Source organism: Bombus impatiens, unplaced genomic scaffold, assembly GCF_000188095.3.
Source record: "Bombus impatiens unplaced genomic scaffold, BIMP_2.2 scf_3721, whole genome shotgun sequence".
NCBI lineage: Eukaryota > Metazoa > Arthropoda > Insecta > Hymenoptera > Apidae > Bombus > Bombus impatiens.
In genome coordinates this window covers 40,435-55,698 of record NT_180140.1, presented here as the reverse complement: position 1 = coordinate 55,698, position 15,264 = coordinate 40,435, and the positions used below count along the sequence as shown (strand labels likewise).

General features: G+C 35.0%; 4 protein-coding genes and 1 long non-coding RNA gene across 12 annotated transcripts in view; 3 read left to right on the top strand and 2 right to left on the bottom strand.

The window, feature by feature from the left end:
* Nucleotides 1–25: 25 nt before the first annotated feature.
* On the top strand, nt 26–1,471 carry LOC100742163. Its single transcript, XM_003494733.4, has 3 exons — nt 26–420; nt 737–915; nt 1,005–1,471. The coding sequence occupies exons 1-3, from the start codon at nt 129–131 to the stop codon at nt 1,005–1,007; spliced, it is 474 nt and encodes a 157-aa protein (XP_003494781.1). The 5' UTR covers nt 26–128; the 3' UTR covers nt 1,008–1,471.
* A 433-nt stretch (nt 1,472–1,904) lies between these two features.
* LOC100741840 (neutral and basic amino acid transport protein rBAT) lies at nt 1,905–5,528 on the top strand. 2 transcript variants are annotated; one of them, XM_024372167.2, is made up of 10 exons: nt 1,905–2,288; nt 2,741–3,119; nt 3,201–3,445; nt 3,519–3,644; nt 3,735–3,961; nt 4,047–4,230; nt 4,291–4,517; nt 4,852–4,857; nt 5,052–5,201; nt 5,323–5,528. In XM_024372167.2, the coding sequence occupies exons 1-10, from the start codon at nt 2,064–2,066 to the stop codon at nt 5,396–5,398; spliced, it is 1,845 nt and encodes a 614-aa protein (XP_024227935.1). In that variant the 5' UTR covers nt 1,905–2,063; the 3' UTR covers nt 5,399–5,528. The 2 variants fall into 2 exon arrangements, with proteins under 2 accessions (XP_024227935.1, XP_003494778.1); XM_003494730.4 differs by lacking the exon at nt 4,852–4,857.
* On the bottom strand, nt 5,466–7,166 carry LOC100742041 (JNK1/MAPK8-associated membrane protein). The gene is made up of 4 exons (XM_003494732.4): nt 6,330–7,166; nt 6,079–6,248; nt 5,920–5,996; nt 5,466–5,828 (listed from the first exon to the last, which is right to left on the bottom strand). Exons 1-4 carry the CDS (start codon nt 6,800–6,802, stop codon nt 5,613–5,615), a joined length of 936 nt encoding a protein of 311 aa, XP_003494780.1. The 5' UTR covers nt 6,803–7,166; the 3' UTR covers nt 5,466–5,612.
* Nucleotides 7,167–8,469: 1,303 nt separating this feature from the next.
* LOC100741406 (serine/threonine-protein phosphatase 2A 56 kDa regulatory subunit epsilon isoform) overlaps nt 8,470–15,264 on the top strand; it is a 27,946-nt gene continuing 21,151 nt past the window's right edge. The window contains exons 1-2 of one of the 2 annotated variants that reach the window (XM_003494727.4): nt 8,470–9,367; nt 9,441–9,734. In XM_003494727.4, the coding sequence (XP_003494775.1) occupies nt 9,367; nt 9,441–9,734 (295 nt within the window). In that variant the 5' untranslated portion in view covers nt 8,470–9,366. Of the gene's footprint in view, nt 9,368–9,440; nt 9,735–12,623; nt 12,664–15,264 lie in introns of those variants that run through there. The other variant, XM_012393590.3, reaches the window with a different exon arrangement.
* The window catches only part of LOC105681965, an 8,618-nt gene continuing 3,755 nt past the window's right edge, over nt 10,402–15,264 (bottom strand). Inside the window, exons 1-6 of one of the 6 annotated variants that reach the window (XR_004462892.1) lie at nt 15,115–15,258; nt 13,354–13,740; nt 12,713–12,847; nt 12,392–12,633; nt 11,233–12,104; nt 10,402–11,032 (exon numbers count right to left, since the gene is read on the bottom strand). This is a non-coding gene — a long non-coding RNA (uncharacterized LOC105681965). Of the gene's footprint in view, nt 11,033–11,232; nt 12,634–12,712; nt 12,848–13,334; nt 13,741–13,813; nt 14,960–15,114; nt 15,259–15,264 lie in introns of those variants that run through there. The other 5 variants (XR_004462890.1, XR_002947921.1, XR_002947924.1 and 2 more) reach the window with 5 other exon arrangements.

Genomic DNA, 15,264 nt, shown 5'->3' with positions numbered 1-15,264 from the left:
AATATGTTGAATCAAGTCTAACGTATCTCCCGTAAGATAAGAACGAAAGGCAAACAATAATAGGGGCGACAAAAGAAATTTCACCATTCAATTGTTATCTCGTTGTGTCTATATTTATCGGGAACAGAATGTCGCAGAATCGTTGTTTTATAACATCGATCGTTAATGGTCAGCCTAAATCGTGCCCCACTTGTGTAAACATAAATATTCCTATCATATCGGGAAGCAAACGAACGTGCAGCGGAAAAAGTAATGATGCGAAAAATCCGTTAGTTGGTTTTTGGCATAGTGAAGAGTACCAAGCGGATCAGAAGGAATTTATAACAATGGAATCAACAGATACTACTCACCTTCCCTGCCGTGCATCGACGTACGAGGCTATACAAATCGATGGATCTAACGAAAAATTACAAGACACAGGTTTGGCATCACTATTCACGAAATGGAAAATATTCACGCAACTAATTGTAAAATGACAACGAACAATGTTCGTACGAAATCTGAAATTTAAATTGGACCAATCATAAGGCATGTGCTCGCGCATCCGTATGCTATATGCAACATGCATTTCGAGACCGGAAGTTTATAAATTAAGATATCGAATCTAGATTCGGTCGATAACTCGTGCGAATTTGAAAAAATATGTAAAAGATATTTATCAGTGTTAAATTACAGTTAAAATTTATAGAATTACAAAAAATATTATTAAAAGGCGTATAAAAAGACTATTTTTTAGGATCAGCAAGCGATAATTTTAGATACCACCGAATCGATCCAATGTGTATGAATATTCGTTTGTGTATATTTTGGTTTTTATGGGCATTGTTGATAGTAATGATTATTTTATCTATTTTATTTCACTGCTGTTTTGCATGGAAACCATGCTACGATGCTACTATAAATATAACAGATACAGTAAGTATTTGAACAGAAATTATGAATTTTGCTCACCCTAGAATCGGTATCTCAAATTATGTAACCGCCTTAATCCCTCGTTGTTTCAGTAAATTTTCCAGACACCAACATAATACGAACAACGTGTTCAGGATCTCTAATCGGATGTTACTGAATAAGTCAATAAATAAAAAATCGATGTGTCCATAAAGATAGTATATTTTTCGTGCTATCATCAAAATATAAGATAATCGTTTAATTCCTTGCTTACGTTAACAAAGCGTTAAGCAGAAGGATACAGATCAAAATACTTCTAAAACCTTTAAATGTTAAATATGAGAAATGTTAAGAAAATCATGTATACAGTACTATTTATCATTCTTATATATGAATATATAGAAAACTTTATATATTATTTACATCTGAAAATATTTTCTAAATATTTTTCGATTATAATATTAAAGTATCTAATAAATTTGTTTGTTATACAAAAGGTGTAAATAATCAACGAAATATCTTTCGCGCTATTTCTCAACCCAAGTATTCTATTCGTCGTTGAAACATCCGATCGAAAGGGGAGAATTAAATCAGTTCTGGATTATGGCAGTAAAGAACCCTATGCAAACTAACTTTTAATTAAAATTCTTTAGTAATTTTATCTACAAAATAATATTTTTTTAATCATAAGTTTTTTGAAGGGATGTCTTAATTTCTAATCAAATTTTTCTTTTTAATTTTCTTATAATTTACTAACATTTTTTAGTACGATGCATAAACATAAATCTCCACCGAAGTATTACAATCTAAATAAGGGATATTTATTTAGTACATTAGAAAATTCTGGATATTCTTTAATTTGTAGAACATATTATAAATCACAAATATTGTTCTAAAATACTTAGTAAAGTCACGGTAATTTTGAGGGACGAAGGTCGTCCCTGATTTTACTTTATACCCTATGCTTGTGGTAGTATAAGTAAATACTAGCAGGGACAAAAGGAGAGTAAGAACCAACTAGATTTCTCTATGGGGTAGAAGGCGTCTGTCCAGTCGTTCTTGAACCTTACGGAGTCGAAAATCCATCGAAAATTCATTAAGTAGAGAAAAATTTTCACGCATCCCCGCCATATAAGATCGTTTAACGTCCTTGGTATTGTGCGATAGTAATAATGGAGAGTGGGAGGTTGAATTCAGATAATATCGAAGCTAACGGGAACGCGAAAGAAACGGTAGTTGTCGCCACATACAAGGCGTTGTCGGACGAGGAAGGAAGTGTACAAGATAAAATTGAAAACATGGGAAAAGCAAGTAATGAAAACGATACCGACGATGGGGTCCACGAAAAGATGCTTAAAGATGAGAGTAAAATCTCTCCTATGAAAGATACAACCGAGGTATGTTAACGAGCACATTTTTGGAAGTCACGTATAATCTTTATACGATCAATAAAAGATACCTCTATTCGTACTTAAAGATATCCATCTCCTTTTTATCACTATTATTGTTTTATTATTCTATTTTATTCAAATATAATTAATAGCTAATTACTATTTTTATCTTGATTGAAAGTTTTTTTTGTTCAATAATAAAAGTCAATTGATCTGCTTTCGAATGATTTTCAAATTTTATTATCATATGTTTTTATGTATTCTATATTTTTCCGACATTGTATTACATTTGTTATTCGAAAGTAAGAATCTTTTACTATTGCATCATACCATCATGAAGAGGAAAGATAGATCATGGAATTACCTGTGGAAATAATTGTGATTCATTAACATTCAAGAGAAATACATGCATTAAATGTCTGTTGATTTTATATGTAACATACGATTATTTTGAGTAGGTAAAATTTATTTCTGAAAATGGAGATACCAAGATCGATATTGAGACAGTCAAACAAACTCTTTCTGGAATGGGAAAAGAGGAACTCATGGAATTTGCTAATTCCCCATTCTGGATTAAATTAAGATGGTTTTTATTCATTTCTTTCTGGGTACTTTGGTTTGCCATGTTAGCTGGTGCTATAGCTATTGTGATAATGGCACCAAAGTGTGCAGCACCAGAACCCAAAAATTGGTGGGAAAGGAGTGCTATTGTACAATTAGATCCTGTTGAAACAAGCACTCATGATTTGAAAGGCATAGAATCTTTGTTAGATATTTTGAAAACACAATATATAGATGCAATTTCTCTAGCTTCCACGGTTAAAGAAAGTTCAACAGGTACATATACAACAGCTGCTACAGGTAGTTTTTTACTCTAGTATGGCAACAGATATTAATATATTGCATTTTAAATCATAGGGGGAACAGAAGACTTCAAAAACATTAAACCAGAATTAGGAACTACAAGTGATCTGGAGGCTCTTGTCAAAGCTGCCAAAAGTCAAGAACAATATATCATTTTAGAATTAGATCCAAGTCATACATCAACTGAACATCCATGGTTCAAACGCTCTATAGAGAGAGAAGAACCATTCTCATCTTACTACGTTTGGGCAGATGCAAAAATAACTACCGATGGCAAACGTACTCCACCTAATAATTGGGTTAGTTATATTTATTTTCAAGTTAAAATTGCCCTGTATCTTTGTAGTATTTCTATAATACGAATTATTTTAGCTAAGTGTACATGGAGGATCAGCATGGGAATGGAACGAACAAAGAGAACAATATTACCTTCATCATTTCAAAACAACACAACCTGAATTAAATTACAATAATCCAGTAGTAGTTACAGAATTTTCAGTAAGTTATTTTGTCATTGCTTCTCTTATATGCTGATTAAAAAATAAATGTAAAAAATAAATTCGATAATACTTAACTTTTAATGCTTAGGATATTTTGAGTCATTGGTTAAAATTAGGGATCAGTGGATTCCGTTTAGCTAATACTCAGTATTTAACTGTGGATCCAGATCTTCATGATGAATTTAGGAGCACTATACCTACTGAGGCAGATAACTATGATTCATTAGTACATGCTTATACAAGAGATCGGCCAGAAAATGGTGTTGTTCTGGCAAAATGGCAAGAAAGAGTTCATAATGAAACACGCAAAAAAGGGTTAATTATCTTTAATAATTATAGTAGTAGCTTGCATATTCAGTCTTCCTTTCGAGCAAAGTTCCATAACAAAATGTTTGTCCAGGTTCTTTGCCCTCCAAGATGATATTGGAACTGACATTCTACAAGTTTATAATGAGAATAAGAGGCTGATTGATCTTCCACAAAATTCACAATTTCTTACAACTGCAGATAGCAATATAGATGCCACGACTTTACAGCGTGGCTTTTCCCACTGGCTTAATTTTACTTCCTGGCCTGCTTGGGATGTAAGTCTCTACAAGATGTATATTTTAAAATATATATTATATTATCATATTACATTCTAGATTAACGGTAGAAACCTCAGTTTGAGGGAGAGAATGCCTGCAGATATAGCAGACAGTTTAGCACTTATGACATTACTTTTACCTGGAACACCTGTATTAAAATTGAATGATACTTTGTCTGCAAAAGACGCCTTTGCGACTTTATGTAAAACGCGACATAGCTTAACGTTTCTTCATGGAGAGACAATGCTTAAGACTGTCAATGGAAGCGTATTTGTTTATACAAGGTAATGTAATAGTATTTTTACTTATTTCAGTATTGTATGTTTATCCATTTACACATTAAGTATAACCTTAAAACAAAGGAGGATAGTATCAGAAAATTAATGGATGGTATAAAATCTTTGAAGAATAAAACAGTAATTGCAGTATTAATCTATATCAAAGAAAGTTCAATCAACTTAATTCACAATTGCTATAAATCATTTCAATTATCCTTTGATGCTACACTTAAACTCCAAATAACTCATACACCTCACACTATTGACACAAATTGTACTGTATAATTTGCTAACCAAAGATCAATTTGCCCTGTTCCACGCTTCCTTCTATGCAACGCAGGAACTGGTGAGTCATCTTACTAACATATTGCATGAGGCTTGCGTTTTGTAAAATTAATTGTAAATAATAGCAATTTTGACTAATCACCAGTTAATAACTGATAATATAAAATATTAATTTAATTATCATTGTCAAAAATTAAATCAATTTTTCTTTCTTGTTCTTCATTAAAAGAATATTAAAACTGAATAAATGTCTAGGTTAAAGAGTGGCAATCCAGGATACTTAGTAGCGTATCAATCAGCAGAAGAACCTACAGTAGTGGATTTTTCTACAATACCACAGATTTCTGACGAAGTTAATATGGTCGCACACAGTCCTAATTACGTGCAAGACAGCGACACAATAAAGTAATGTTATTTCACTATCATCAATTATTTAACTTATTTTTATGTGTTTTTCGTAGAATATCAATTTCTTTTATAATATTGTGATAAACAATCGTTTTTTATGAACTTTATTTTTTTACAGAACAAAACTGCCTTCTAACAAAGTTCCCATATCGGGCAAGAGTACAGTTGTTTTGACATTTGTTCCACAAAATTAGGTACGAGAGAAAAACGTCTACAAGTGATCTATAAGAATCCCTTGCTTATGATCTTTATGTAATGGCATTTATTATAAGTAATTATGTACTGCTTTTGTGAAAAATATAATTAAATGTGATCCATTGAAAACATAGTATTCTACAATCAATTAGTTATTGTTTATAAAGGGACAACTTATTATAATTATGTTAATAATAGGTTTTATAATTGTATTTATTCTAAATGAAGTTTATGTGGATCTGTGAATCTTACAGTAATAATATAAAACAATGCAGGTAAAGGAACTAAAGCAATCAATGCTGGATGAATGCCGAGATCTCGGAAAGTTGCAGCAGCTACTAAACCATATCCATATAACATCCAATGACTTAAAATAATTATTACATTTTTTATATCTGATACACAGCTCAACAACAATGCTTTCATTGACTGAAAGAAAGATAGAGTTTCATGAAACATTTATAAAACACATTTAGTATTTAAATATACGTAAATATGAACAATATACAGAGACCATTACCTGATTTAATTTAAATGAAAAATGTGCTGCATTAAATAGTATAGACAGTGTTATAGTTATATATGGGAATGAATAATCTGTAAAAATAAGAGTTAATAAAATATGGGAAAGGTATTACCCTTAAACTATGGGGAAGGTAATGTAAATTGCTTGACTTACATATTATACCACCGCCAACTGCATGTAATAAAGCTAAAATTGGATAGAAATAAAGAGCAGCATAAATTGTAAATTTTCCTTTCTTTGGTAAAAATTTCTTGGCTATAATTGGCCTTATTATTAACATTATAGCTGTCCCTAAAGCATAAAAAATGAACACCATTGTGTACCTAAGGATTGAACAATTAATTAATTTTTCAGACAAAAAGCTAAATTAAATAATTAAATAGAATAATTATGTAATTACTAACAACGGATAAACAGCTTCTTGTGTACAGTGCAGAGTTTCTTCATAATTTGGGCTAGGATTGTGAAACAATGTGTACCAGTCTGAGAGTTTTGTAATTCTACATGATCTAATTGCAAAACTACCTACAGGATCGGTTACTTGTAAAGTAATCACAGATGCAGAAACAACTTCTACTAGAGCAGACAAATGTAACGCAAACACTTTTTTTGGTATAGTACGTCTCATAGATATTATATCAATGCAAACCCAATGTAATAATAATACCAATAATGCCACAAATCCTAAATAGAACCAATCATAGAGCATTGGTTCGTCTTCGCAAGAAACACATATCGAAGTGGCGTTTGCCCTGAACCCTCGAGGGCATGCACCACAGTCACTCCAGTTGCCATCAGGCAGTAATTCCCTTCCACAATATAATCCAGGACATCGAGTAAAGGAATTTAAAGCATTTGCCTTTGGTATCGAGCACATGAAGAAATAGATATGAAAGCAATATTTATAAATATTTATAATATTTATCACCTTTTCCAAATTTCAAAATATACATCAACAAATACGCTTTATGAACATTTTAAGGTTAGATTTCTAGAACTTGAACTACAATCCATGCGGTATAATAACATAATTTTGTAGTTATGTTATTGATTTCGAAGTATGTTATTCTGAGTAACAAATACGCTGTTTATGGAAGCACTTCGTTTTTATAACGTAATGGCGTTTCTTAATAATAAAGTTTGTAAACTATCGTTAGGTATGGAACGTTATTTGACGGTAGATCGGTAATATCATGTGTATCTATACATATATCTAATACAATATATATCAAGGAATATGTTACAAAGAGTATAAAAATGATTTTATGTCAATACAGAAAAATGATTTCAGAAAATAAAAGCATGCATTCTAAAAGCTATAAAAGTTATATATATATAAACAGCACTCGGCCGCCATCAGCTGCTCGGACCGACGAGCTTCTTTCATTTTTGCCGGAACGACCGACAGACCGTCAGGCGCTAAGTCCTGCCGAGACCTCTTCCAACATTGTACCTTTTATCACGCGTACACAAGATACTACAATTTCGGCATCTACCGCACGTAAAATTTAAATTAAAAAGAAAAAAGGATCCTTCCACCGTCGCCCTCTTCACTTATTGAAAACCCGTCAAGAGGTGCCTTGTGTGCCTGAAAATAGTAATGTGCACTCGACAATCATCGGCCGGAGATTCCCGATCAAATACGAACATCCACGATCGCCCTAGATCGCGCCACTTTACGAATCTTTACCGTTTTCCCATTGCGCCATTGCTTTTCCGCTAGAAACATTCCAATTTGTATTTAAACAGTAGTATCATTAACATTGTTTTAAACTTTCGATTAAACGTTATACGTATTTTTATTTAATGTTTTTTTACTGTTGTTTATCGTTAATGTAACATATCTTTTACTCAATTGCTTTCGTTTCTATGAACTTGCCTTAATAAAACCTGTTAAAGCTATAATACATCTACATTACATAGTTGGTACTTTTATATAGGGAAAATAATATAGAAGATAAAAACTGATAAAAGTTTATGAATTTGTTCTTAAAATTTTCTAATATGATGCATTATATATTGTACAATGTTAATATATATATATACAATATAATATATATATATATATATATATATATATATATTATATTGTATATATATATATTAACATTGTACAATATATAATGCATCATATTAGAAAATTTTAAGAACAAATTCATAAACTTTTATCAGTTTTTATCTTCTATATTATTTTCCCTATATAAAAGTACCAACTATGTAATGTAGATGTATTATAGCTTTAACAGGTTTTATTAAGGCAAGTTCATAGAAACGAAAGCAATTGAGTAAAAGATATGTTACATTAACGATAAACAACAGTAAAAAAACATTAAATAAAAATACGTATAACGTTTAATCGAAAGTTTAAAACAATGTTAATGATACTACTGTTTAAATACAAATTGGAATGTTTCTAGCGGAAAAGCAATGGCGCAATGGGAAAACGGTAAAGATTCGTAAAGTGGCGCGATCTAGGGCGATCGTGGATGTTCGTATTTGATCGGGAATCTCCGGCCGATGATTGTCGAGTGCACATTACTATTTTCAGGCACACAAGGCACCTCTTGACGGGTTTTCAATAAGTGAAGAGGGCGACGGTGGAAGGATCCTTTTTTCTTTTTAATTTAAATTTTACGTGCGGTAGATGCCGAAATTGTAGTATCTTGTGTACGCGTGATAAAAGGTACAATGTTGGAAGAGGTCTCGGCAGGACTTAGCGCCTGACGGTCTGTCGGTCGTTCCGGCAAAAATGAAAGAAGCTCGTCGGTCCGAGCAGCTGATGGCGGCCGAGTGCTGTTCGAGCCTCAGTGTCCCTCATCGAAGCGTTTAAGTGAGTGTGTGCGTTTAGCTGCGCGAGCGGAGTGCGGCTACCGCGTGCGGAAGGAAGATAATTCTGTGGAATAGATTTCACGCGGCGAAACACCGTTTCTAAAGGAGTTACAAGCTATTTCGTAACGGTGCTTGTTTCACGACTTGGTATCCGACACGCAGGCACGGTACGGTAAGCCTGCCAGCCGTTCCACAGTCTCCCGGTGGCGTGAATCAAATATTTGTTCGAACGGAGAAAAATCGAACAAGTGAGCCACAGACCAAACGGCCGGTCGTGGTTTCAGGTAACGCATAATCCACATACGATCAAGAAAAAGACACGGTGCCGCTTGTGTGTTGCACAGTGTAGGTGGGAGATTCGACGTACGACGGGGCGTGCGTTCGCGTGTGACAACGCCTAACAAGCGATCGCGCCCCTTTTCTCGACCGATACAAGAACCACCTCTGGCAATTGTTCAACGAATTTTTATCGAACTGTGAACTTGATGGATCTCGTCGTTTGACAAACATCCTCCGATTAAAACACGTTCAGTTCTGTTACGCGGAAAAACTCGTGCTATGCGCGCATTACTATCAATTTTCACCCCTCTCTGCTTCAGGAACCTCTGAACCAGTAGGTTACCGTGTTCAAGTACACCACGTGCGCTTCGTAATCGTGTAGTGTTGCTTTCTCCTTGTGTGTGTAGTGAGTTCATCTTCTTCGACACGGAATGCGACCTCCTCAGGGTGGATGCAATCTTCTTTAGTCGCGTCCAACGCCGAAAAAGTGCAGCCGAGGCACGAAAGTGCCTCCAGCATTTCACTTCCCTCCAGCTCTCATAGTGCCTCTGCTAATCCCAACATGTCGTCAGCGACTTTTGTGGACCGGATAGATCCCTTTGCCAAGAGATCTCTTAAGAAGAAATCCAAAAAATCACAGGGTTCATCTCGTTATCGTAACTCCCAAGATGTTGAGCTACAACAATTACCGCAGCTCAAAGGTTAGTTCAGATATTCTATACTTTATTTACTCCCTTGGACTTTCCTTGCATTCACATTCTTGTCATAATATTACAAAGATACTATTGAGACACGTGAATATAAGAGCTATTAGAAACACTCATAATCTTTTTCATCATGATTTATTTGAGTAATATCTCTAGGGTATAATGTAATATTGTGAATTTACATCTAAAGTTTTCTGAATACTCATCTAAATTTAAAGATATAAAGCAAGTTCAGACGAAGCAAAAAAATGATCATATTCTTATATGTTCTTGTAACCACTTAAAGTACACGGAATTATTAAATTTATTGCTTTATTTGAACATCGTTGATGTTGTAGTTAGTATGAGCTATAATATTATAACATCTATACAGAGATAGATTATTCAGTGGTTCCATTATACAGAGATATTACATAATAATACGAATATGTTATGTCTGACTTAATATAAGCTTTCCTATGCTACGACTAAGCGAATCTATCTTCAATGATTTTAAGATGTGAGAATGTAAAATATATACTGTCTTTGATTATATATTTTTTTAATTTTTGGAAGTAATATGTGCTGTATATAGTACATTTAACATAATTATATTTACAGTGTGATTATTATAATGATACATCTACTTATTAAGTACGGCGGTCAAACATTTTTGAAGTTATACAATTGGAAATATATTTGTAATTTTATTGAGCAATCATAATATACAGATGAAATGGAATTATACCCTGGTGTGGTAAACAAAGTTACCAGGTGATGATTTCAACATATACATTTCTGAGATACATTTCATTTTAATCTTTTTTTAATTCTTTTTTATATAATTCTCACATCCTTCACTAATTGTATGATCAAATAATTAAATGAGTGTATCAAATGAATTCTTCATAGTTGATACAAATTTTATAGAAATACATTGAACATAAGACAATACAATATTAATATTTAATGTTTAATGTCAGATAAGCATTAAGTAATGCGCAGTTTACATTGCTTTCTCATATTATACATTAGATTGCTCGATATAAAGATAACGTAAAATTACCGAAGCTAACCTCAAAATATTTAGAGATAAGCACGTTTGTACCGAAAATATCTTATTTCTCATTCTTTACATATTTAACATGGCTGCTATACAAACTGACAGAAATTTCTATTTATCGACTATTGAAAAAGAAGGTAGTATTTAATTCCATGAATACGTGTCTGGCGTACTTCGTATTGACGTATGTTCAGAAAATCGATGAGGAGCGGCAAAGCAGAGGTCAGTTCACGTTACTCGACCGATTTTCCTGTAATATAAATTTCGTGTATAACTGCCGATGACCATAACGCAAAAGATAGATAAATTTTTTATTTTATAGTGGCGATTTTCCGAAAAATTTAATTGCAAATATTGCTCATTATTGAGTTTAGAAAGCAGTCACATAATTCTATATGAATTAAAAACTAAAATTCAAATGTATGTACATATGTATGTATTTTTACATACACTGTTTTTATGAATCTCTGTCACATTATGTACGTGTTACTGTACGTCATATATTGTTATTGCTTGCTCTGATGTTTTATCTTGTTGATTGGTAAGTCGTTAAACAAATGTTAACGAAATCAGATTATTCTTAAATTCAGAACCCACTCTTGTTGATCAGGCCGTTCCCCTCTGTTGTTCGTTCTTCGAATTGCTCTTACATAACCTGTACAATCTTTTGCAGTTAGAAGTTGTACGTGAAATGAATTCTTAATTTTTAAAAAGGTCGCTGCACGTTTATGTGGTGATCTCATAGGGGTATGTGTATGCATTGAAATTAAGAGGTGTATACAACGAGTGCGTGTTTTAATGTAAGTCAGTTATTTGGTAATTGTTATCATCAATGTTTGTAACGCGAGAACACTTATTTTATCGATTCTTATTTTTACAAGAAATAGCTATATTACATGATGTAATAATGAAATTGTATTATCCAGAAATAATGTTTTTTTTTAACTACAAGACACAAGTGAACAAAGCATAATAAAGGCAAACATTGACGACTTTCCGATGTCAACACATTTTCGATTCAACGAATTCATACTATTTTCGTAAGAAGGTGCTTGAAAACAGTACGTAGTGACCCATAAACTCATAGCACGTTCCAACGACGAGCGGTTATGCGAAATACAGGCATCCACCTTGCAGTAGGCAGTGTCGTTCACCTCTGCCAATAAAACGGCAGTAGTCCTTATAGTCTCTCTTTCTCTGTTGCTCGTTCACTAGCTTACTGTCTTCTTTGCTTCTCTCCTTCTCTTTACACTTGTTCCTGTCTCTTTACTTCTACGCTCGGTTTCTCTCATCGTCTCTTTCTCGCGTACCGCGTACATAACCTATATGCACGTGTTTTTCACTCGAGTATCGTGTGTATACGTGCGTTTACGTATCGACACACGCGGTGCCACATGTTACACGGAAGAGTAATTTTCGGTTAAACAAGAATCGAGATATATGTAATATAGTTGCGATGAATCGACGTGAACCTAACCAATATCCATTCATTCAATAACTGCATCAATAACTTTGATACATCTTGTAAACAAACTAATGCTTTTTATTTATTCAAAGATATACGTGTCACGGTAGGCACGGTCTAGTAGTACGTGGTGAATCGTAATACCTTGGCACTAGGATCGTAGCCATGGTAAGCCCGGTTTCATGCGGGATTTATGTGCTGCATAGAGTATAGTCTGTGGCGTAAGACCAAAGCGGGCAAATGTGTTTGGGACCGGTTACATACTCGGGGGGAACTCCTGCCGGCGATTGCAGTGCTTGAGAGGATTTTCAGCTGCAGCATCCTGCGGGGTGTCGCCGAGTACTTACCCGTAGATGCTCCTCAATGATGAAAAGTACGATGGGCGGCTACCATGACTGATTATTTTTCATTCGTAGGTAGGTGTAGTCTTTCGAAAATAGTACACAGTTCATATACAATGCTTACGGTTCGCAACGCTACGATAGTTGTTTTCTTCGCTGGCGGTGAAGATTCGCGTTTAGATAATAATACGAGCGAGAATGGTTTGGCGGACGGATAGATCGAGGAAGATATAAGTTTCGCTTCCACGGTGCAGCCAACCTACGAATAAGACTTATTTAGAAATACGTAGGTGTGCGGCCGGTGTGTCAGCCTACGAGTTTGCGTTGCTCAGCAGCCCAAGTATTTTGAAGTTTTAATCGTTAAGGTACAAACGACAGGGAAACTTTTACCGTGTTTCCGATCTCGAAACTCTCGACTAAATTAAATCAGCCTCGATTGATTAAAAGATCTCGTTGAAACCTTCTACATCCTTCGATCAAAGTACACGACCTTTAGAAAAACTTCTCTAGGCTCTGTACAACAAATGTTTATTTAATCCAGCATTATTACGATTCATAATTACGAGTCAACCGTGTCTAAATATTCCTTGAGTATCAGGAAACAGCTTTACGAGTCCTTTGATTCCATTCGAGACAAAGCAACGGGACGATAGTGGATTCGTTCATTGATTTATGTACAACTTATTTACAATGATAGCTCGGCTCGTGCAGCAGCTCTGTCTTATTAAACCGAACGTACTACTTACGCTCGTAAATAATATTTACTAACGCGTAAGTTCCTCGAGGTTGAATTTGACAACACTGTGCGACCAATGTGTCCGAGGATCACGGGTCGAAGTGATGACGTTCGAGGAACGCGTCGTCGTATGTTTAGATCACATGGTACACTCGTCATTGAAGAAATGTCTAGCAATGTTCGTTCGTCCAATATATCATTGGCTGTTAGCTGTTACAACATCGCCGGACGATCGCTGTAATCTTCTGCTGACAGATAAGAAGCCGCAGATTTATCGACGTGTAGAAAACAAGCTGTTCGTTCTCCTTACCACTTCCTTACGCCATCTATATATACATATATATAGAGTCGTTTGTCCATTTCAAACGATCTTCCTTAAACTTTGCACGTTCTCGGTGGCCGTGAACCAATTTCGTCTAAAATCAAGGAAACGAGAAACAATTTAGTAGATTGAGGAACGAATTGAGTTTCGTACAAATGGTAATTCACCTATGTTGGAACATTTGGTTAGGTTTTAAAGGGGAATCAGCAGCCAAACAGGCAGTCAAGTCAGTCCGAACGTATATGCATAAGAGATCGCAAGCTGTTGCGAAATCTGTTTAAACTCGATGACGCGGCTAGGGTATTACTCGTTATTAGGCCCTCTAGCAGGCTAATCGGGGTTTAAGCGGTGAATACACACGCGAGTCACCTAGCGGATTCCCGTTGCGGCACGCGTGTGCCCTCGAGAGTGGAGTCGCCACTGCCAGTGGCCGACGTTTTTCCACTTGTCGCGCACGAAATTGGACTAATTTCGTACACTTCCGGTTTCCTGGAGGGTTCTCACGGGTCTTGCGCCTCCCACCTCATCCCTTCCGTTTATCGCGTTCGATTCGACTTTAACTTACTTTAACTACTTATTTTCTACCCTGGTTGTAACGATAGTAGAATTCAGCGAGAAATTCGATTCGAGAGTCGTTCGACAACAAATGAAACCTTTAACGTTGGAAACCTATTTGTTGGAGTGTTATGTTCAACGATTATCGACGAGCTTTAGTTGTTTTTTACTCCATCCTTTCCTCTAACGCGATTCACTGCTCGGAGATTTGCAATAACACCGATCCACCTTGTTTCCGGCCGCGCTTCAAGGCCGGCCTGCTTTGTGCGGACGAAATAAAAATCGTCTGGTGATGCATTAACGTTATTGCATTAAGCGGGGCCTGCTCTCTAACCCGACCAGCTTCAAAGAGATAAAAGGGTTCGCGTTCGCGAAGGCAACCAAGCTAGTTCAACGATATTATAAAGCGACGCGTTCTCCTGGAACGATGCTCCGTGAGCAAATATTTCAGTTCTCGAAAAGCGTTTTATAATACCAGATGTTCCTTAGATCGATCTTGTCATATCGTGTGTATAAAAATTACTATGATTTTATTCTCTCCCGGAAATTCTTTCGCGTGTCTCTTCATAGTATCGTAGTTGTCGAATGCCGGTGTAGTGATTATTTATTTTGAATCGCATAATTTAATCTCTCCTTTCTCCAGAACGTAACACAGACACGATTTGCATATGAATACAATAAGCGAACGAATCTCAGGAAGCTATTGGTTTTGTTGATGAAACTTTACAGTAAAATTGAAGCAAAATTAGAAAATGATAACACACTTTTAGACAATTAGAATTTTAACTAATCTATGCATTATTTTCTTTTTTATAATAACTTTTCGCTATTTATTTTGTTTGGATGTATATAATGAATATGATACATCGCTATGGTAAACTATCTTTTTTTTTTCAAGTTATATATAACTTACTTGATTTACGTTTTATCATATCCATCATATCAGTGGATCATATCCAGTTTTCGAACTGAGACGCAAAGTGGAATGAAAGAAACGCGTGAACGATGTTACATGGACGATGAGAGTGGTCGTCAAATTTCCAGGATAACGCGTGGCTCGGCG